The sequence below is a fragment of the Sceloporus undulatus genome, chromosome 3, assembly GCF_019175285.1.
Source record: "Sceloporus undulatus isolate JIND9_A2432 ecotype Alabama chromosome 3, SceUnd_v1.1, whole genome shotgun sequence".
Taxonomy (NCBI): Eukaryota; Metazoa; Chordata; class Lepidosauria; order Squamata; family Phrynosomatidae; genus Sceloporus; species Sceloporus undulatus.
In genome coordinates, this window is record NC_056524.1 from 101,588,921 (window position 1) to 101,613,602 (window position 24,682).

Here is a 24,682-nt window from a genome sequence, read left to right on the forward strand (position 1 = left end):
ATTCATGGTTAACTCACTAATACATAGCACGGATAGACTAAAGTATTTTAGTGCTGGGGCATGGACCTCCATTACATATTCAAGTCAACTGAATACCGCTGTATTTACTTCAGAATGGTGATAGCACTTGTGATAGTAAGCTGATTCATGGGTTGTAGGGCAGACTTAGGGGCACATGGACCTCTGTCCATCAATACATTCTTATTCCTCTTTGCTCCATCCCTTACTGTGTGTGTGTGTTAGCTAATGTCTGCCTCATGTGGCCTAATGTTAAGGATAGTCTTGATCAAGGGAATGTAATTTAACATGCTCAACTTTAGCTGGAAAAACAAAGGGCAATAACCCCAAAGAAACAGCCAAAGAAAATCTTAATAGGCATATTGAAAAAACTGCATATGCGAATTAGTTAAGTTTCTATAAAATCAGGGGCAAAACATGAAAATAAGGGACTACCATGCCACCCAGAAGACATACAATCTAAACTGATTTTGGAAGTTAAGCAGAGCTGGAACTGGTTAGTATTTGGTGGAAGGCAACCAGGGATCTCCAAAGGGATCTTGTAGCACCTCTGAGACTAACTGCAAGAAAGAATCTGGTAGCACGAACTTTCGTAGACTAGAACCTACTTCCTCAGATACATGAGGTAGTAGGCTTGAATCTACAAAAGCTCATGCTTCCAGATTCTTTCTTTCAGTTAGTCTCAAAGGTACTACAAGATCTCTTTGCATACTGATTTTCCAGACTAACACAGCTACGTCTTTGAATTCTACCACCAGGGATCTCCAAGTAGAATTAATTGCATCCAGTCAGATGTATATTGGATGGATCAATAGTCTGACCTGATAAAGGTAGCGTCTATGTTCCTGTGAGTATAAAATACTGTATATCCCATAGGAATAAAATACAATATTTTGCTGTGAGTGATCTTTGTATATAATCTGTTACTACGGATTGACTTTTATTCAGGAACAACAATACAGATTTTAAAAGCTTCAAAACTGTTGAAATAATACATCAAATCAACATGATTTATCCATGATGCAATGTTATTAAATACTCATATGTCATTGTCAGACAAGATTTTTACATTTCACACATTTAGATTACATTCATTTCAGCATTTACTGTATGTAATCATGTATATGTCTATAAATTTTAGTCAAAACATTAACCCAAAAAACCTAAATTGACTTATCCACTTGTCAATGTAAGTACTGTATTTTGACTCTTATCAAAAAGTGTAATTTATCATGGAACCACAGACTCCCTTTCTGCTCTCTTATCCATCCAGCCTTTGGTGTGAGTGCAAACAGTTCTGCCTGCTAGAATTTTCTAAATTCTTTGCCATTATTTTCCTTGCTTCATCCTTAAAATCCTTTGTTACATGTTTTAACCTTGACTTATCCACAGGTCATATCATAATCCATAATTCTGGATTCTAGTCGAGTATATACGATAGATTGGATTGAATTCAATTAATCCAGCAAGATCCAACATTGTGCATTTCCCCTATCTTCATCTCATTCCTCCTTGCAACCCCAATGTTCTTCAGATAATCCTCCACCTCCTCAGAGGAGATAATAAGGAATTTCTGACAAGGGAATGGAGTAGGGAAGTTGCCATCAACTTCTATCCTCCACAGAACCATAGAGTTGGAAGAGACCACTAGGGCCATCCAGTCCAACCTCCTGCCATCCAGGAACATAGAATCAAAGCATCTCCAACAGATGGCCATCCAGCCTCTAAAGATCTCCAAAGGAGGAGACTTCACCACACTCTGAGGGAGTGTGTTCCACTGTCAAACAGCTCTTATTGTCTGGAAGTTCCCCCTAATCTTTAAGTGGAATCTCTTTTCCTCTAGTTTGAATCCATTGCTCTGTTTCCTATTCTCTGGAGCAGCAGAAAACAAGCTTGCTCCATCTTCAATATGACATCCCTTAAATATTTGAACAAGGCTATCATATCACTTCTTAGCCTTCTCTTCTCCAGGCTGAACATACCCAGCTCTCCTCATAAGGCATGGTTTCCAGATAAGCGGGGCTATCATGCCCCATCACCTTGGCGAGTCTCAAAGGTGCTGCAATATCCCTTTGCACACTAAATTCCCAGACTAACACGGACAGATCTGTGAAATAACAGGGCAGTCTTTGCAGGGTGCCAGCAGAAAGGGCCAACATACAAGGGGTGAAGGGGTGAAACAAGGAACCGGGGAGGAAGGGAAGACAACAAAGGAGGGGAAGCCTCCTGCTTATTTCCTTGGGACGGGAAAGAGGAAAGCGAAGAGCAGTTGCATCCAGGTCTGGTGGGGAGGCCACTCTGGGGAGGGGACTCCTTGCCCTCCCTCCAAGACCCAGCTGGAGAGCAGCACCATTCCCGAGGAGGCCCTGAAGCAGGGCCTGGCCTCCCTTTCGCTGCTATGCCTCCCGAAGCCTGTTGCCATGGAGAGCAGCCCCAGGGACCCCACTGCGGCCCTTCATCCCCTCAACCATCACCTCCCAATTTAAATGACAGAAACTGTTTCTTTGGCAGGACAGGAAAGGTTAAATGGGTACCACCTCCATCTCTTAAATTCATGTTGTTGTCCCTATTTTTTGTTCTGCCTCCTTAATTTTAGCTGGGTCATGCTGTACATAATTAAATAAAACAATCATATTAACAAGCATTGAAATAGTATTGAAATCTGTCTCAGTCTAATACATTTCTGTTTCGTGATATAGTTTAGTCACATACTGTACTTCCATTTATGCCTAAATATCAAACTGTTCTGACTGGTGAGTGGAATCCATTACCACCCTCACATAATGACCAAACCCCCTGCACAACTTACCATCCTCTTACAAGGTCCCCTCCATGGCCATGGAGATCTTGGAGAAGTGACTGACTGTATCCCTATAGCTAGACACATAATGTCAAAGACATCCCCACAAACCTCCTATAGGTCTTCCAGAGATCCCACGGAATCATGTCATTTTTGTGTGTCCAGCAGTCAGCAAACACACATTTTTCTGTGTCTACACACAGTCAGACATTCTTCTGAAACCTGCCCCCCATTGTCCATTAAATAACCATAGAGATGTGCTGCCGCAGGAGAAAAATGAGTCCTGCAGAAGGAGATGTATTGTAGTTTTGATAGGGTGCGCTTTTACGATATGAAGGACCTTGGTCATTGTTTTTAAGGTACAGAATCTAGACAAAGTTAAAACAGAAAGGAGTCTTGTGGCATCTTTAGAACTAACCAATTTATTTCAGCATAAACCTTTGTGTATTACAGCCCACATTTTACCATCCCACTCCTATCACGTAGTTTATAAAAGCTTACACTGAAATATATTGGTTAACCTTTAAAGAGTCACAAGGCTCCTTTCTATTTTTATACCCAAACAGACTAACAGAAATATTTCTTTGAAAAGAAAAAAAGACTAGCACTTTTCAACATGATGCTCTGTCTTGGTTTCTTCAGAAAGTTTAACTGACACATACTGGATTGCATCCGTTAAGGCTGACTGACTTTAGTGCGTGAATCAACAATATACTTAGTGATCTCTCACTTATATCAAAAGATGTATTAAGCCATACAGAGAAACCCACTGGGTGATCTTCGGCATGCCACACACCTAGAGAAACACAAAGACAAACGCACTCTGAACAAATCTTGCCAAGAAAACCCCCATGATAGGTTTGCTTTAGGACTGGCATAAATTGGAAATGACTTGAAGGCACAGAACAACAAACTAAGGCATAAAGCCTCAAACTGTGTAACTGAACATGTCATGTAATGGGCTTTGAAATCAATGCATGGGTATCTCAAGTCAAGGAAAAGGAAGTGTACCACTCAGATGAAAAGATTAATTGCTCTTGTAATAGTAATTATATTTAAATTAGGATGCTATTATCTAAATTACTCTGCCTCAAAAGAATTCACACAAACCATACCACCATGCTGTAGAACCTTTGTGTGTGGGTTGTCAAGCTACTTACAGCAGATAGTGTGAACAATAAAACCCCAAAGGAAGTGAATATTCATGCCTTATTAACCCTCCTCCAGATAGATGAGACATTTTAATCCCCAAGAATCTCATTTTGTTGTAGAACCAGATCTACAAGGTAAGGATTTTACAACATTATCACGTGAAAAGTTGTAAACAATGTCTAAGAGTCTCATGCACTTGCCACCAAAACCCTCGTAAAAATAGTGGGGAACAAAAATTGTCCCCCAGAAATCTATTGCATGTGTATTGGTTACAAGTTCTTTTTAAGAAGTTATTTATTTATTTGATTTTGATTTTGCAAACCAAGAGGGCAGACAGATACTTCAAACAAGCATCCCAGTTCATCTGAAGCCATGTTTTCTGACTGAATGTTTAGTGAATGTGGAATATTCTGCAATAACAAATACTTCTGTGGATATAAAGCATTTTTACACAATGCAATATATTGTATTTCCCATGGGACCAGAAAATACTTCATTTTAGGGCATAGTTGAAGGCTGCTGTGTTGTTGTTTTTTAAATCCACCTGGATGAAGATTCATTACGTACTGATTACATCCAAGCTAGACTCCTCTAATATAGTCTATGTGTGGATGATGGTTTGGAAACTTTAATCAATAGAACACCAAGTTGCCCAGATGTTAGTGAGTGATAGATGGCTGGAAAATATAACCTCAGTATTGTTTCAAATGTCCAGACATCAGTATATTTATGAGCCTGGTTCAAAATGCTGGAGACCACCCATAAAGCCTTAACTGATTTGTGAACAGGTGATCTAAAACAACAGTAACCTCTCAAGTGTATGGATCTGCCCTGTCCCCTGTTTCTAAGGGCAGCAATTCAGGGCAGGCCCAATCTATCACACTGATTTAAAGAAGGTCTTAGCAAGCTCCATGGGTCAGTCAGTGTTCAACCCCTGGACCTACCATGGCCCACTCCAAATAAAATCAGAAGTAACCACTTCTGTAAAATCCCATGTGCAGTATTTACCGTAAAACCAGGCTGGGGTTGGGTCCTTGCACCTTGTGTTAAAGAAGAACTGCTGCTCCTAAAGGCTTCCAGAAGCAACAATTCTTGGTTTTTTGCTGACACTTTTTCTTCTTGGATGAGGTCTTGTAGGAGGAGAAGACAACAACTGCAAAAAAGGCTAGGAGTGGAGCTCATTATTTCTGTAGTAGTTGCTATGTGCCTTCAGGACAACTCCAATTTATGCAACCTTGTCATGGGATTTGTGGTCTCTACCAATGATACCTACCCTTCTTTTAAAGATTAGGTCCAATCCACCTGTCTTTGGCTCTCAGAACGTAACTTTTAACTTGTCTTAACAAAGAAAAATTGAAATATTCTTAACAACAGAGTTCTTTAGACTTTGAGTATGAAGTATGCATAATACTGTGCTGCATGAATGGCCTACTTGTTTAATTCCATTAAGATCTCTCTAAAATGCAGGAAGAACATTACACTGGAAGTTCCATATTTATTTTATTTATTAAATTTATATCCAATCTTTTCTCTCAAAACAGTGCTCACTGGGGCTAACGATTAAAAATGCATAAAATACAAAATTATAAATACCAAAACAAATCAACAAAACTATAAAAAATATATCAACTAAAAACTTCAATGAGAAAGAAAAAAGAGGCAGCTTTTTTAAAATATAAAAACCTGTTGCAGCAATATTGGTCCAAAACACACTGCAGAAATAACTCAGTTTGAGACCGCTTTAACTTCCCTGGCTCAATACTAGGGAATTCTGAGAACTGTAGTTTTGTGAGACATTTAACCACCTCTATCAGAGCTCTGGTGCCACAATAAACAACAATTCCCAGGATTCCCTAGTCCTGAGCCAGGGCAATTAAAATTGTCTCAAACTGGATTGTTTGTACAGTGTGTTTTGGACCATTCTTGCTGTGATATCAGTTCTCAGATCTTTCTTTATTACCTTAAAATGAGATGGAGTAGAATCAACCTGAGAATAGGGCAGTGTAGTGGCTAGTGTTGGACTAGAATCTGGAAGACCAAGGTTTGAATCCCCACTCAGCTATAAAAATCCACTCAATGGCTTGGGCAGTGCATCTACCCTGTAGAAATAATCCAGTTTGACCACACTTTTAAGTGGTGTAGCTCCTTCCTGTGGAATACTGGTATTTATAGTATCACAGGGTCTTTTCTAGCCAGAGTGCTGGTGCCTTACAGAACTACAATTCCTAGGATTCTGCAAGATGGCAAAAGTTGAAGTGGTGTTAAACTGCATTATTTCTACAATGCAGATGCATCCTCAGTCTCCCTGCCTTAGAAGAAGGTATACCAAATCTCCTCTGAATACATCTTTGCATGAAAACTTTGTGATAGGGTCATCATAAGCTGAAATCAACTTGAAGGCACAAAACAACAGCAGCATCAACTCAGTGTTGATGAAACAGATAAATTTTATTTGTTGTGGTAATACTGTATGCCAAAGTGAAATTAGCACACTACCAGGTGCTGTGGGCTGTATTTCAGAGGAAGGAACTGGGAAAACCACTTCTGAGTATTCCTTGCTTAAGAAATCCCTGTGAAATTCATGGAGTCGCCATAAGACAAGCAACTTGAAGGCAGTCGCACACACACAACACAAAGGAACCATTCATTACTGCTACCTGAATATGCCAATGGTTTGGAAAACTCACTTTTTCAAACCAAGGTAGTCACTCCTGTACACCGTTTATGGATTAGTCCCCATTTTAAAACTACTGTACTGCTAAAAAGAAGAAGAAAGAAAAAGGGAGAGAGCAAATAAGCAGTGGCTTTTGAACAACCAAAGCTGAATCCCTTTGGTGCATTTTGTAGAATATGCGCAAATTCCTTTTCTGAACGAATAGCTAAAAGAAGAACCATATTGCACATGCTGCAACAAAATTGGTTCTCAACTCTAGTCTTCAATTTGTTTTGAACTTCAGGTCCCAGAAGCCCCAGCCAACCTGGCCAACAGCCAGAATTTATGGGAATTGAAGTCCAAAATGTCTGGAGGAACAAAGTTTGGAAACTGATATAATAAAATAACTACCATCCCCTTTCTCTGATGGGAGCCAGTGAAGAGAAGCATCAGTTGGGGCTACTGCCATGATCAGTCATATTTCACAGTGTAATTCATGCAACGAGTATCAGCTGATTTCCAGCAAAGAGGGGAAAAAAAAGGAGTCTTTTCCAGCAGTGCTAAAAAGGAGGGCTGCTGTTCTGGAAAGAGCTAGGTAAAAACAGCTCTCCTCTTCTTCATTAGCAGCGGCTCTGACTTTATAAGTTGCTATGCACACAGATGCTACACAAAAAGCATTTTTTAATGGGTAAATGAATAAGATTTTCCAACCCAAATTATCAACATTTTATAAGCACCTAAGAATGCATCTGCAATGGAGAAATAATGCAATGTGACACCCCCTTAAGTGCTGTAACTCCATCCTATAAATGCAGTTTATATCTATATCTATATAGATAGATAAATGCAAGAGTTTGCAGTTTTACAAGGTCTTTAGCCTTCTGTGCCCAAGAGCGCTCATACCTCACAAAACTACACATCCCAGGCTACTGTAGGGTGGAGCCATGGCAGTCAAACCAGTGTCAAACTGTGTTATTTCTACAGTGTAGATGCACCCTTGGGGGTCATACTCTCTCAGCCTCAGGGGAAGGCATGGCAACCCCCCCTCTTGCCAAGAAAACCCCATGATAGGTTTGCCTCTTTTGTCTGTTGTTAACTGCCCTCCAGTTGATCTCAATCCGTGGCAGCCTTAGGATCATCATAAGATGGAAATGACTTGAAGGCACACAACAACAATGACAACAGGCTTTGTAAACAAATTCTGCAAAATCTTCTGCAAATCACAAGTCAGGGTTTGCCTAGGTTGCACAAAGGCGCCCTTAAACACAGAGAGGGAGAGGAATCTGTAATGGGTAGGGTGACCAGAGGTCCTCCTTTTCCAGGACACGTCCTCCATTTCAATCTTCTGTCCAGATGGAATTCCAAAACACCATCCCTTTGGCGCATGACCAAGAAACATGAATTTACATTGATAGGAATGTTCTTAGCTTTTCTTTGGTCATGCTCTGCATTTTCCTTGAAAGTCCTATATTTTACAGTGCCTTGTCCTCCTTTGGGGTTCTGACATCTGGTCACCCTGTTAATGGGAGAAATAATCATAGAATCATAGAGTTGGAAGAGACCACAAGGGCCATCCACTCCAACTCCCTGCCATGCAGGAAATCTAAGTCAAAGCCTCCCTGACAGATGGCCATCCAGCCTCTGTTTAAAGACCTCCAATGAAGGAGACTCCACTACACTCCAAGGAAGTTTGTTCCACTGTCACACAGCCCTGACGGTCAGGAAGTTCCTCCTAATGTTGAGGTGGAATCTCTTTTCCTGGAGCTTGCATCCATTGCTCTGGGTCCGAGTCTCTGGAGCAGCAGAAAACAAGCTTGCTCCCTCCTCAATATGACAACCCTTCAAATATTTAAACAGGGCTATCATATCACCTCTTAACCTTCTCTTCTCCAGGCTAAGCATCCCCAGCTCCCTGAGTCGTTCCTCATAGGGCAAGGTTTCCAGACCCTTCACCGTTCTAGTTACTCTTCTTTGGACACACTCCAGTTTCTCAATGTCCTTTTTGAATTGTGGTGCCCAGAACTGGACACAGTAATACAGGTGGGGCCTGACCAAAGCAGAATACAGAGGCACTATTACATCCCTTGATCTAGACACTGTACTTTTATTGATGCAGCCTAAAATCGCATTGGCCTTTTTAGCTGCCGCATCACACTGTTGACTCATGTTCAACTTGTGGTCTACTTGGACTCCAAGATCCTTTTCACACATAGTTTCATTCAGCTAGGTTTTCCAGTCCCCATGAATAAATCAGAATGAATGGATGACAATGAGTTGACTGCACAATAAAATAAAATAATTTTTTTATTGTATGAATTGATGTTATGATTGTATTATGTTTGGTGTATGTAAAGGGAAGAAAAAATTCATATATATCCCTGTACAAAATGTAAGAAGATGAGGTTGTTATCTTATATGGATAAATGTTAGGTCAGAAAATAAAAAAGAGCATTTATTTAAAAAAAATCAAATAAAAATAATTAAATAAATAATAAAATAAAATAAATTATAAAAATAAAGAAAAATGAAATCATAATAAAATAAGATACAAAAATAAATTATAAAAGTAAAGCCCGGGGCTTACCTGTTGGAGGGCGGAGGCGGTGGCCAGGAAGCCCCAGGGGCTCCCTCGGAGGCGCTGCCGGGCCCTCCTGGCGGGGCTCTCCTCCTGCTCCTGCTCCCTGGCCCCGCCTTGGCCTCCCTGGCGCCGCCGGTAGGAGAACATGCGCGAGGGCGAGGAGGAGCCCTGCTTGGCCCCGGGCCTCTCCGCCTGCTCCTGCTGCCCTTCCTCGCCCCCTTCCTCCTCCCTGTAGACCGAGGCCGGGTGGCTCCTCTTCCAGAGGCTGCGGGGGTCCTCCAGGAGGGAAGGCCGGCCGCCCCGCCGCTCCTCCTCCTCCTCCTCGGAGGCGCTCTCCAGCTCCAGCTCCTCCTCCTCCCCCTCGTTCGCCACCGACCACGACACCGAGTCCAGGATCACGTAGCCCCCCGCGGGGGCAGGGGCCAAGGCCGGCAGTAATAGGAGCCCCAGAGGCAGCAGCAGCCCCAGGCAGCCTCCCCTCCTCTGGCGGCGGCGGCGCCAGGAGCAGCGGGGAGCCATTTTGGGAGCCCAGGACTGGAGCCCCAGCAGCAGCAGCAGCAGCAGAGAGCAGCGGGGAGAGCGGCGCCCCCTTGCGCCCACTCTGGGAAAGGCCTCCTCCTGCGCCTCCTCCTCCAAAATGGCGGGAGCCCCTGAGGAGGAGAGACTGGGAAGAGGAGGTTCAGAGGGGATCATGGGACAAAAAGCCCAATGCAGTTCTAGGCAGCATCAATAGAAGTATAGTGTCTAGACCAAGGGAAGTCATAGTGCCACTCCATTCTGCCTTAGTCAGGCCCCACCTGGAATACTGTGTCCAGCTCTGGGCACCACAATTCAAAAAGGATATTGAAAACCTGGAGCCATGTGTCCAAAGGAGGGCGACTAAAATGGTGAAAGGTCTAGAAACCTTGCCCAATGAGGAACGACTCAGGGAGCTGGGGATGTTTAGCCTGGAGAAGAAAAAGTTAAGGGGTGTTTAAATATTTGAAGGGATGTCACATTGAGGAGGGAGCAAGCTTGTTTTCTGCTGCTCCAAAGACTAGGACCCGGAACAATGGATGCAAGCTACAGGAAAAGAGATTCCACCTCAACATTAGGAAGAACTTGTTGTTCCTGTCTGAGAAGTAGCATTTCTTCCCCCTCCATTCTTTCAGGGAACTCCAGGCAGCCAGCAGAGATCCCCCCCTTCCAAATTTGCAATAACCCTGTGAGATAAGTAAAGTGGACAGACAGTGTCTGGGGCAGCCATGTTGGCCATATACAGTTGGCCTCTGTGTCAGTGGGCTTGCCATCTGCAGGTTGGAGCATCTGCACATGAGCCTGCCCTGTTCTCATCAATGGTGGCACATGTGTGTGTCCATGCCAATGCAGCTGTGCACATGTTGCACTGCCATTGGCTATAATGAGACTAAAGGTTCTACAGTATTTGGCATCTATGAGCAGGGGACTAGTCCGGAATGGAGCTCCAACAGAGAGGAAGGACTGACTGTACCAAAGTACAATAACACCCAAAATCCACACAACAGTGAAACCTTTATTGGACCAAACAAAACCCACAATATACATGTTGCAAGCTTTCAAAGTTCTACTGGCTTCTTCTTCTGGCAAAGATATTTAAACCATACAGGATAAATGTGTGTGTGTGTATGTGTATAATTACAATGTTAGTATCCTTAGTTCAGATGTTATAGAGGTGGGCAGGTCCCTCCTCCTGGCTGTATGGGTTCTCTGAGATTCTTAAAGTCCAAGAAATAACATGTAACTTAAATCTCCCAGTGCCCACATGGCCAGAAGGAGGAGCGGCCTGCCTGCATCAGTACCACTCCACACCATCTGATCTGAGGACAACAACCACAACATCTAGGCAAAATGCGGCCCCATGACCAATACTGTCATTCTTTCCCCCTTCTGTATGATTTTAACACCTTTGTCTGATGAAGAAGCCAGTGGAGCTTCGAAAGCTTGCAGTATCTATACTGTGCATTTTGGTTGGCCCAAGAGAGTTATCACTGTTTTGTGGATTTTGGATGTTACTGTATTTTGCATCCCAGTCCATCATCCACTGTGGGTGCATCTGCACTGTACAAATGATGGTGTTTGGCCCACTTTAAGTGCTGTAGCACCATCCTATGGAATCCTGGGGTCTGTAGTTTCACAAGGTCTTTAGCTTTCTATGCCAGATTGCTGATGCCTTACAAAACTACAAATCCCAGGATTCTGTAGGATCCAGCCATGGCAGTTAAAGAGGTGTCAAACTGTATTAATTCTACAGTGTAGATGCACGCAGGTGCAGTGTAATGAGTAATGTTAATAAATGTTCTCAAAGTGATAGGGCAGACGTGACAGAGCAAGCGTTTGAACATCTGAAATTAGTACATATTTACACAGCAGCTGACTTCGAGAGGTGGCTGTCAACCACAATTGTTTGTTTGCACCCATCCTCCTGGAAGGCAAGGTTTGTCAGTGTGGAAAACAGGTTGCATTACCATGGATTGTCAAGGCACTATTGTGGGGGAAAGTGTGATAAGAAATTATGCCGAACTTGTATGCTTCCATTCTCAAACTAGTGCAATTGTGGCAGGACAATAAGCCAGTGTGATATAGTCCTAAATCTTTGGTTTAGCAGACTCAGCCCAAAAGGTATAGGTCTGGGTATCAACATCATTGGGCCTTATCACATGTGAAACAGGAGCTCCAATTCAAAGTGAGGGGGTAGCAGGGTCACTTCGGATCCAAAGCAATTCACGTGATGTATTATCATACCTGAGGAACGAAACTGTAATCTCTACTTGGCCAAAGCGGAGTGCACATTGTATTACCACACCAGAGAGATTCAATGATTCAAATTGGCACCCTTGCGCATGCTCAGTGGGGCTCTGGACAACAGGTCACAGGAGGTCACTGGGGGCGTGATCGGGGTGAAGGAGCAGGCAGAGGATGATGAGACAGGTGGCAGGGGTCACGGGCGAGATTGGGGTGAAGGAACAGGCAGGGGATGACGAGACAGGTGGCAGGGGTCACTGGGGCAAGATTGGGGTGAAGGAACAGGCAGAGGATGATGAGACAGGTGGCAGGGGTCACTGGGGCGAGATTGGGGTGAAGGAACAGGCAGGGGATGATGAGACAGGTGGCAGGGGTCACTGGGGCGAGATCGGGGTGAAGGAGCAGGCAGGGGATGATGAGACAGGTTTCAGGGGGTCATGGGGGGCGAGATCAGGGTGAAGGAGCAGGCAGGGGATGATGGGACAGGTCACTGGGGGTGAGATCGGGGTGAAGGAGCAGGTAGGGGATGATGGGACAGGTCGCAGGGGTCACTGGGGGCGAAATTGGGGTGATCTTCCACAGCAGGCCAATTTGAAGTGAAATCAAAGTGAGCTTGGAAACAATTTTTGTGAATTCACAAAAATGAGGAGTCACAGTGCTTAAGCCAGAGACACCAGAAAGAGTAAGTAATGGGTGGAATGAGTAATTTGTTTAAAGCCTACTCAAGGGCCTACTTCAAGGCTGAAATGAAACTGGTTTGGTGTTGTTAGGAGTGGGAATATTGTTTGATATCTTTTAAAGCATCTTGCCACCGGCACAGGAAGAGTACAATATTTACATGCAGCTTGCCACTGGCACAAGCAGAGTACAATACATATAATTTTCCCTTTGCTCAAAGCTGTCTCAAGACATTTTGGTATCTAAGCCAAAGGACAGAGTGGTGCCTCGTTCTATTCCACACATAGAGTTGGCAGGACGGACAGTTGGACAGTAACATTGAGAGCAGCGATGTCATTAGGGGGTGCAGACTGCACCAGGTGACACCCCACTCCTGAAATATCTGGGTTTTGGCAGAAATGGGCTGTGGCATTTGCCTGTGTCCCTTTAAAATGATGAAGAGGTGGTGTGAGCAGAGTGAAGCTCAGTGGGTGAGAGAAAGGAGAGGCCCCAGGTTTGTTTGTTTTTTAAATTAAAATTTAAAAAATCTATCTATCTATATATATTTATAAATTATTCTTTTTAAAATTTTCTTTGAAAACGTTTCATTTTACTCAGTTTTCACTTTAACCACATGCAATTATGTATACGTAAATACATTTAGGCTGTCTGTATGATATAGTTGTTTATGTCACAACTGTTACTATTACATTCAGTGATATATGGAAATTATGATTTATGGGTAACATTAGTACAAAAAATTTACTAAGGATTCTATATGGTGAGGTATGGGAGGCGGTCAGTCGGGGGGAGGTGACACTATGAGTTATCCACTGTGTGACAGCAACCCTAATGATGCCACTGATTGGGACAAGGCTCTTCAGTCAGTCAGTTGTGGGGTTACAGAACAGGCTTAGAGCATTGCATAAGATGAGAAGGCTCAGTGAAGCAGTAGGAAAAGCAAGAAGATTTTTTCGGTTCCAAGAACTGAGGTAGATGATGAGTCTTTTGGAAATTCATGTAGGGTCACACTCTGAATTGAAATCAATTTGATGGACAAATAACAGTCAACACAAGAAGAAACATCTGAGTGAGGAGCTGGCAAAGGTTTAGGCATGCAGAACTGCTCTGTCTTCAGGAAAGGGAAACACTTGAGAGAACAGAAATACATTTTTGGTGTATCAATTGCTGTCCCTCCATCAGCTGCCTGAGGTGGTTTGCCTCATTCTGCTATTGATGGGCTTACCCTACATCTGCACTCTGCTCCTTATGTATGCACCAATTCTCTATAATCAATTATTTTCCTTCAATTTTGAATTCTCACTAAGGCTACATCCTCACTACAGAATAATCAGGTTTGACACCTTTTTATTTGCCATGTCTCAGTGCTGGGAATACTGGGAATATAGTTCTGTGAGACATTTATCTTCTCGTTAGCGAGTTCTGGTGCAACAACAAACTACAACCCCTAGAATCCTAGCATGAGACAGGGTAGTTAAGTGGTGCAAACTGGATTATTTCTGCAATGTAGATGCAGGCTAAGAAGCAAAGCCAAGACTGCAAAGCTGCAACAGCTAAACTGAACAGTAGATGGTGGCCAGATTCAACTGAGAGAAACAGGGCCCGAGACAGACGGGCCAAAAGGGGCGTGGTGACAGAGATACTAGGGTTCCGGACGGCACAGCAACTGCCAGGGTCTGGAACCCAGTATGTAATGGTGGCGGCCTGATGGTGGCATCCTGCCTGCAAGGCCGCCACCTTTTCATGTAACATGCATAGTGTTTGCACGTCGTGGTGCATCCATTACGTCGCGAGTGGCCATTGGCGCACTCGCCAACATAACCCAGGTGCTGGTAAAAGAACCTGGAAAAACCAGGTTCTTTTAACTCCAGAGGAACGTCGTGTTGGTCTATTGTTCCTCTGGAATTAAAAGGGGTTCCTGCAGGCTGCCGTTTTCGAGTGGTCTGTACTGAATAGGCAGGGGGGGGACCAGCATATCAAATGGAACGAGCGTGCATCCGTACTGCAGAAATAACCAGTTTAACACCACTTTAACTACCGTAGCTCAATGCTATAGAATTCTGGCAGCCTAAGAAGCAAAAGTGGGGAATCATTTTTCTTACATCTACAAGGCATCATCTACACCTTCGGAATAGTGCTGCCCAGTTAACATCGCTCTTGCTCTTGCCCAAAATCTATAAATTGGTTGTGATCTCTTCAGTCTTACGTTGTTCAGCAGCTAAACCATCTTGACGGCAGATTGGTGAAAGAGCCAAATTATCCTGCTCATTGTCAGCACAGCCCAATTTCCTTCCTTCTCTATGCAGATTTGAAATACTGTAGGTGAATGAAATATTAAAGCAGAAACAAATTGAACAAGTGCCGGAGCCCAAATGTTGGTTTTTGTTTTTAATTTAAAGACTGACATAATCATTAAAGTGCCATCTGCTAATCTCCTGTTTGGAGAAGGAAACAAATCTGTTCATATGCAGTGTGGCGGCCTGGAATGGGATATCTTATGTTCAAGCTCTTCTTCTCCAACTAGATTTTCTGGATAAACTTAAATGAATCATCATCTTCCAACAATCACTTGCTTCCAGAGTTGGTGTGTTGCCCTCAGTTAACAAATGTGGCCAATCCTAAATTTGGAAGGCTCCTCTCATGACATCCCCTATAGCTAGCCACCCCGAAGAAGTATTTTTAAAAGTGAGCAGGGTGCAGAACCAGTATCAACAAACAGGTTGTCCATTAGGAGCATTTTGTAAAGCTAATGAGTCATAATGCTGGCTGGGATGTACTGCGAGTTGTAGTACATAAAGGAAATTTTACAGCTACTTCCAAAGTTGCCCCTATACTACCTTCCTAGGTAATTGCTAGGGCCAGGCCTATGAGAGAGATAGAAGATGGAACAACACTGTGAACAGAATGTGCCTTCACACCCCATTCACTTTGTCTCTCTTTAAAAACATCATGCAACGGGACCACAAGACACTTGAAACTGATTTCAGGCACCCCCACTTTTCGACAACTCATTTTGCAATGTTCCACTGTTTCAACACAGATCTAAATTACAGCCATGTACCACCACTCTTGATCTTTGACCACAACACTGCTCCCTGCCTTCAGGCTGCATCCCAATGTGCAGAATAATGCAGTTTGACACATTTTAACTGCTCCTGGGCTCAGTGCTATGGAATTCTGGAAATTGTAGTTTCTTGTCCCACAAGAGCTCTCTGACAGAGAAAGCTAAATATCCTGGGATTTATAAAACTATAAATCCCAGAATTCAATAGCACTGAGCTATGGCAGTAAAGTGGTATTAAACTAGATTATTTCTGCAGTATGGATGCATCCTCTATTCAACTGTGGCATGCTGTTTTTTTTCTTCTTTCTTTCTCTCATTCTAGTCTCAGTTTCAGTGCCTGGGTTTCTTTCTCTCAGTTAACTTGGCACCATCTACTGTTCAGTCTTGCATTTGCAAGCTAAAAAAAGGACTAGATTTTGCTTTTCAGCCTTTTCCACTTTTTGACAGTGACTAGTTCCTAACCCATCGAATAACTAGGTCAGGGGTAGGCAACCCCTTTGAGCCGGGGGCCGGTTGCTGTCCCTCAGAACAACTGGGGGGGGCCGAAGCCAAAAAAGAATAATTAAATAATTTTAAAAATAAATAATAAACTGGGACAAATGTATGGACAAAATTTTTCAAATGGAGGGCACTTTTTAAATAAAAAAGGGAGGAACTTGGAAAAATTTGCTGAGTTTAAAAAAATGTTAAGATAAATGCATGTTTCTGAGGCTTCATCGACAATTGCCTCACCTGCCCCTCGCGCGAAACGCCAAAGGCCCCGGTGGCAAGCGGCGGCAGGACGGGCTGGGGCCGGCCCAAGGCCTCCCGCCGCATCAGCCCGCGGCCGCAGGTTGCCTACCCCTGAACTAGGTTCTCGTACAGTAACTGGAGTATGCAGCCCACAACTTTGAACAGCTTTGCCTTGATGTGAAATAAACACGTGGGTTGGAGGAGGATCTGACCTTTAATGTTGGAAAGGCTCATTACAGGAGGTACCGGCCGCTAGGAGCCAGCATGATGTAGTGGTTTGAGTGGTGGACTAAACTCTGGAGAACAGGGTTCAATTCCCAGCTTGCCATGAAACCCACTGGTTACCTTTGGTGAATCACTGCCCTCAGCCTCAGAGGAGGTCAATGGCAAACCTCTGGACAAATCTTCAAGAAAAACCCATGATGGGGTTGCCTTAGGGTCACCATAAGTCGAAATAACTTGAAGGCACACAGCAACAATAACACAACAGCATCCATCACACCCACATCTGAACTCACACGGTTCATCAAGAGTCCCTCTTCTGTCGGGGATGCTTTGATTGAGATTTCCTGTATGGCGGGGGGTTGGACTGGATGGCCCTTGCGGTCTCTTCCAACTCTATGATCGGTGATTCGAGGTGGAGCATTGGGATGGCAGGACTGCAAGGGCTGCCAAACAGAAGAGGAGATGAACTCAGCTTCTAGGAGCTCAGTTGCAACACAATAAAACCGGTATCTAACCCATTATTCTTTTCTTCTTTTAGGATGATGCGCTTATGCAGATACTACAAGTTTGTTCCTAGATACAAAGTCTCAAGATCTGAAGGCAAGCATGTCAGAATCAATATGCGTTTGTGTTCAGCAAAGACATCCTACTGTTTGGGTATATAAAACCATTGGCTGGAAACGGTTTGAGGAATCGGCTTATTTAAATATTTGTCAATTCTCTCTTATTAAATTTACCATGTGTTTGTGGTGATTTTTATGCTTTTTTTAAAACTCAGTTTTGTATTTACTGGTTGGATATAGTTTATATGGTGATGGCTTTTAGCTTTTAACAATAAATTTCACAACATATTGTCAATTAATAAAATTTAACAAGATAGGGTAAGACAACAACATGCTTTCCAGATGTTGTTGACTTGCAATGTCTCATCCTTCCATTGACATGTGAGACAGAGTTGCTACATCTAAAAGACGGCATGATTGGTCACCACTGACAAGAGGTTTTGGGGCAAACCAGTCACTGTAACCTGGAGCTGCTAAATACCCTCTGATCTGAGTATTGAAGTTCATGCAAAGAAGTAAAGAAGTATACTACTAAGGCATCTCATTGTTCTAAATTAACCAAATTAAACACATTCCCACACTATTTGCTTATTTTTATAAGAACAGTGTGTGGGTGTGTGTGTGTGTGTGTTGTGGTGAAGAAGTGTGAAACATATGTACTTGAAATCATCATTCATCAGGGGCATATTTCCTTCTCCCCTGTCCCATTTTCAGAGTACAATGGTTATTTGCCTGGCAAAGGTCCTTTTCAGTGGTGGCACCCCCACCTGTCTCTCCCATAAATGCTTGCCTGACACATATTTTGATGTCTTTGATGGTACAGCAGGTGGTTCCTTTTTCCCAAGTTTTGAAACTTTTTATCCATTTTGTTCTGTCTCATATGCTATTTCATCATGCTTCTTCTAAATATATTTTGGTTTTATTTTTATGAATCAGCATTTTAATGTGTTTTTTCCTAAAAAAATACTTTTACGGCAATCTCTCTTAAGTATTATACTGAAGAGGCAGATATATATTTCATAAATAAATAAATGGGGAGACAAAAAGTACGGTGAGAGAAAAGATTATGGAATTATAACCAGTGCTGCATCCCACGTGCTGAAATAACTCATCATTGACACAATTTTAACAGCCTTGAACTGCCAGTGCTATGGAAATTGGGGAACAGTAGATTGGAAGACATTCAGCCTTCTCTTCATGGAGCTCTATGTCATAACGAGCTACAAATCCCAGGATTTTATAGCACTGGGCACGGTAGTAAAGTGGCATCAAACTGAAATATTTCTGCAATGCACATACAGCAATGAAACACTTACCCTTATCTAGAATGTTATCCACACTTAATATTTCAACCTCTATACAGTGTTACCCGGAATACCGAATGCGCCGCCTTATACGAAATTTCCGGGGTTACGAAAAAACCAATTGAAAAAAACTGTCCGGGTTAGACGAAGGTTATTTCGGGTTACGAAAGAAATTTTGGTGCTTCGGCGCTTTTTTCGCACCAATCGCGGCTTTTCCCCATTAGCGCCTATGGGTTTTCGGCTTGCGAAAGCCTTTCGGGTTACGAAAGCGGCGGCGGAACGAATTATTTTCGTAACCCGGGGTACAACGGTAAGCACTTTAGAATTGAAGAATGTTTCAAAAGAAAAATCAAAGTGCAGGGGCAATGCTAGGAAAAAAAACTTTGCCAGATTCAGCTTCATGGCAAATGTATTGAGTCTATATTAAGTCCAATATAACTTATTTTTATCGATTGTAACATTGCTCTTTTTTCACTACAGTTACAGCATTTTTGTGCCACTTAAATGCCATGGATACCCCCTATGGAATCAAAGTTTTAGTTTCTTGGATATCTAGTTTCTCTGTTGGAGTTTCAAAAATGCAAGTCACAACTGGAATTCAGTGGAACATGAGGTCAATGCTAGTGGACATGTGAATGTTAGAAATGTAATGGGGTGCACACCCCAAGATCCCTGTCTATATGTCTCTGCAAACCTAACAAGCAGAAAGCAAGCAAACCTGGGTAACTTGAAAGACTTGATGCATTTATCACAAGACTGAAGGATTTTTAAGAGGCAGGGTTTGGTGAATGAGTATAAAATCCCCCTATAACCAGAAAGCCACTATCATGGTTTTCCTATTGGAAGGGAGGTTTGCAAGCAGGTTGAGCCAAATGCACTGACAATTCCTTCTACAACATCCCTGGAGCAAGTACTGCACATTCTCTCTCTCACACACACACCTACCCATTCTGCAGCAACATGCCACTTTATACATTAATGAATCGGTTCAGTGTTTAGCTCAGGGGTGTTGTGGAGGGAATTGTCAGGGCATTTGGCTAAACATGCTTGGCAAACCTCTCATTCAGGAGGAAAGGGATGTTTGTCAGATTATATATAGTTAACAAGGGCTCTCTCTCGTCTCTCTGTCTCTCTCTCCTCTCTCCTCTTCTCTCTCTCCTATATATATAATATAATGGAGAGAGAGAGAAAAGCTACTTTATGTCAGATTGACTTTTCTCTATTGAGCTCAGAATGTCCATTAAAGTGGGTCTTAGTAGAGGGAAAAAAATAGCTCCATAACAGAGCAATGCTACACATGCAAACGGTCCCAGATTCAGCTGCTGTCATCTCAATTTAAAAGGATCAGGTAACAAGCGATGAAAAAACGGTCCCCATTTTCTCAGATCCATGACAGGAAGATCCCAGTCAAGGTAAGCCAGTATTAAATAAAGAAGACAAAAAACAGCTAAACTGGCATTAGGGAGTTTTGTTATCTCTTCCTCAGCATATGCTAGTGACTGATATCCTTTTGAATATCAGGAAATCAAGACAGCAGGCCTTCTGCACACAAAATATGCTCTACCACTAATTTTAGCTTGTCCCACTGCGGACAGATAGGAGTGTTTGCATTTTGCTTTATGTACACACATCAACGACCAGTTGTTCCACTTTGGCATGCATATACCCTTGGTGAATTTGTCACAGTACAAAAAAGCTAATGAAATATTAATAACACAATCTATCATGTGAGGAAGTAATAAGACACTGTGAGTGGCTACATTTCATCTTGTGCCACTTTCAGTTTCATCCACATTCTAAGGCCATGTGTAAGGAACTGCTAAGAAAATCCAAAACTTTCCCGAGTAGTTTTGGTTGTGTTCACACCATTTTTAAAGTATTGATTGTTTTGTTGTTCGAGATGATCTTACTGTCTGTAAATAAAGAACAAGAGAAAAGTCCAGGTCATTCAGGTATCGGGGGTTAGAAAGTGTGTGTGTGTGTGTGTGTGTATATCTTTCTTTTATACATATAAGATAGTCCAAGTGGCATCTCTAGAAAAACTTCAGACAAATTAACTACAAGTGGAGCACACCATAACTCCTTCCCTCCCTGAAGAAGATGATGAAAAGATGAACAAGAGACCTCAAAGTCACCTTCTCATCAACAGTCCTGCACCGTTCTTGGAGACTCAGGGCTGTGGCTTTCCTGGTTGAATCTGTGGCCTGTTAAAGACAGGCCAAAATAAAGCTGCTTGCGAGTCACTTTGGAGGTATGGTATTTCAATGGATGCATGAGTCCTAAGGGTCCAAAAGCCACACCAAAGCTGCACTACAGTCCTTAGGACAGGAGCGTGGCTTTGGTGTGGGTTGTGGACTCAGGACGCATGCATCATTGAAATACCATACCTCCAAAGTGATTCGAAGCAGCTTTATTTTGGCCTGTCTGTAACAGCCTGTCTATCTGAATGGGGTCTTCCTCTTGCCCTACTGCCTTCTACCTTGCCAAGCGTTCATTGTCTTTCTGCTAAGTCATTTCTTTCATGAGATGTCCAAAGTGCAAGCCTCAGTTTAGTCACCATGACTTTCTAGGGAAGTTCAGGCTTGATTTGCTCTATCTTACCTATTTTATCGGTTTTGTGGTTTTTTAACAGTTATGGTATCTGCAGAACTCTTCTCCACTAACATTTCAAATGCGTTGATTTTCGTCCTATCGCTTTCTTCACGTGTCCAGCTTTCACAATGAACAAGAAATTGGAAGTGCAATAGCATGGACAATCCCGACTTTGGTATTCAATAATATATCTTTACATTTAAGGATCTTGTCTAGTGCTTTCATAGCTGCCCTTCCAGCCCTAGTCTTGTTCTACATTTTTGACTGCAGTTTCCATTCGTGATTAATGACTGAGCCAAGGTAGGGAAATCGGAACATTTCAATGTCTTCATTGTATGCTTTAAAGTTACATGATAACATCTGTACTCATACTTTTGTTTTCTTAATGTTCTATCGATACTTAAACCTGCCTTTGTTCTTTCATCCTTGACTTTAACACAACCTCCCAACTTGTGCCTGCCAACAGTTGGGCTAAAACTGCATATCAGCCCAGCCAGAACATCCAGGGGCCTGATTGGAGAAGTCTGATCTAATATAAATGGAGCTCTGGCCCCTTTTCCTACTTCACAACTGAAAGGACAGATGTGCATACAGCAAATAAAATTGATCTCTCCTCTTGGCACCCCAGCCTTACCCTAACAAGCAACAGATGCAGTAAAGATAAATGTTGGATTTGAGTATCTGAAGCTGATTACAAAATGCTTGCTGGGGTGATGGTGGCTAACCCTGAAGGTCCAGGACCATCGCCACACACCATTAGATACGCTAAATGAGTACATGGACTGAAGTCAATAATTAGTTGTTGTGTTGTGACTTCAATGTCATTCTGATTTATGCGAACCCTAAGGCAACCTATCACAGGGTTTTTTGGAGCTGAGAATGTGTGATAGAACAGACATAAAGAAAACAATAGTTATTTTGAGACAAGCCAACAATGGTGTGATCTTAAGTTTCAAACTGCGAGCATATCATGTGCATATAATCAATCCCCCATATCAATCTTTCCATAAGGAAAGTCCAAAAATAGAGTTAATGTTGAGTCGTGGTTGACAAACCGTTATAGCAGTCTTCATTTCCAACCATTTGATATGTCCCCATTGACAATAGGGCACAGGGCTCATCTCATTACTAAGCCGAAGAGCCAGCGTCGTCAGAGACTACTCTGTGATCATGTGGCCAGCATGATTGCACAGAATGCTGTTTACCTTCCCACCAGAGTGGTACCTATTTATCTACTTGCATTTGCATACTCTTGAACTCCTAGGTTGGCAGAAGCTGAGACTAGTGACATCATGCAGCCCTGGGCCTCAGAACTGCCAACTTGCTATCTGTGCAATCAACAGAGTCAGTGTCTTGATGTATCTTAATTGAGCATTCAAGATGGAAACATTGTGCGTGTGATGTGTGTGTGCCAACCGCTTCCTAGAGCTAGTATGGTTGGACTGAGTCTGCTAAATGACCTGGCATATTGAGCCACACATGACTCCTGTATAGTTGAGTTCCTCTGAAATTATCAACCTGAAGTGTACTGAGTGATCAAGTAAAACAAAATAAACAACTAAACATATTATTAGTCCAAAACACATGGCAGAAATAATCCAGTTTGAGACTGCTTTAACTGCCAAATAGTGATAAGAGACAGTCAAGAACTAGCTGATACACCTAAATTGATGACAGAACTCGCCATAGGAATTTCTTCGTTCCTATCGGAAGGCAAAACGTGCAGCGAAGAGAGCCTCTCCTCTGCACGGATTGCGTTGCAGAGTCCCATCCAGCAGAGCTGTTTAAGGTGGTGAGGGAAATGACGCAGGTGCCCGCCCTGCGCCAAATCCCTTACTTAACACCGACGACGGCCTGCTGTGACGCGTTTAACAACTCTTTGCAGACAAAAATCTCCAGATAAGAGCCGACCTAGATGCCACCATTGGAACAGAGTCGACAGGTGAAGCGTCCAGGTGACTCCGCCGATGTTAGTTATACTGGATCAGTTCCAATCTGTGAGTATGATGACGTGGACAAGCTGCTTGGTAAGGTGAGGAAGACAACTTGCCCTCTCGACCCTTGCCCATCATGGCTGGCCGTCCGGGGGGGGGATGCACTGATGAGATTCCTTACGGATTCATCGGTGGCATCCTTCAGGGAAGGACATATTCCATCTTGTTTAAAGGAAGCGGCAGTTAGGCCGCTCCTGAAAAAACCTTCCCTAGACCCCTGGATATGAGGAATTATAGGCCAGTGTCATTGCTGCCATTTTTGAGCAAGTGATCGAGAGGGCGGTTGCCCTCAGCTCCAAGCTGTCTTGGATGAAACCGATTATCTAGACCCATTTCAAAACCGGTTTTAGGACAGGCTTTGGGGTTGAGACTGCCATGGTTGCCTTGACGCGACGAGCTGCTCGAGCATTGACAGGGGGAGTGTGACCCTGTTGGTGCTCTTAGACCTCTCAGCGGCTTTCGATACTATAGATCACGGCATCCTCTTAGACCACCTGAGGGGGTTAGGTATCGGGGGCACTGCCTTGCATGGGTTCCGGTCCTTCCTCTCGGGCAGGTCTCAGAGGGTGCTACTCGGGGACTGTAGCTCAGTAAGAGGTACTCACTTGTGGGGTTCCTCAGGGGGCTATTTGTCCCCGATGTATTTAAAATCTAATGAAGCCGCTGGGTGAGATAATACGGAGTCATGGTGCTGGGGTGTATCATACGCTGATGACACCCAAATCTATTTCTCCATATCTCGTTCGTCGGCCTCGAATTCTGATGGCATCTCTCTTCAATGAATGTCTTCAGTGCGGTAATGGGCTGGATGAGGAAAAAACAGATTGAAACTGAATCCAGACAAGACGGAGGTGCTCATGGGTAGGGCCCCGAAACCAAGAATTGGGTTGCAACCTCCAGTCCTGGATGGGGTCACACTCCCTCCAGTGACTGTGTTCGCAGTCTGGGGGTGCTCCTTGACTCGTCGCTCCTGATGACAAATCAGGTAAATGCGACGGTCAGGAGTGCCGTTAGCAGCTTCGGCTGATACGCCAGCTGCACCCTTTTCTGGAAGTAAGGGATCTCAAGACGGTTGTGCACGCGCGGGTAACCTCACGCTTGACTTCTGTAGGCACTTACAGGGGGCTAACCCCTGTGCTTGACTCGGAAATTACAGCTGGTTCAAACAATGGCAGCCAGGCTTGTCTCAGGAACATCTAGGAGGACCACATTACTCCGGTTTGGAGTCGCCTCAACTGGCTGCCTATCAGCTTCCGGGCCCAGACAAGGTGTTGGTTATCACCTTAAAGCCTAAATGGCTTGGGTCCAAGCTATCTCAGGGACTGCCTCCTCCCGTACAACCTCCCCGCGCTCTCCGGTCCTCTGGGACGAACTTACTGCAGCCGTTAAAATCTAGGCTTGCGGCAACCTCCCAGAGGGCGTTCTCGTGCTGTTGCCCCCAAACTCTGGATGACCTGCCAGATGAGATCCGTCAGATAACATCATTAGACAGCTTAAAAAAAGCGGTCAATAACGGATCTCTTCCGGCAGGCCTTTCCAGACAACCATCCCAGCCCAGGTTCCCTGATT

General features: G+C 43.4%; 1 protein-coding gene across 1 annotated transcript in view; it reads right to left on the bottom strand.

Annotated features, from left to right (window-relative positions):
• Positions 1-9,783, bottom strand: part of CREG2 (cellular repressor of E1A stimulated genes 2) — a 25,821-nt gene extending 16,038 nt beyond the window's left edge. The window contains exon 1 of the mRNA XM_042460068.1: positions 9,208-9,783. Within this exon, the coding sequence (XP_042316002.1) occupies positions 9,208-9,720 (513 nt within the window). The 5' untranslated portion in view covers positions 9,721-9,783. The remainder of the gene's footprint in view (positions 1-9,207) is intronic.
• Between the last annotated feature and the right edge of the window lie 14,899 nt (positions 9,784-24,682).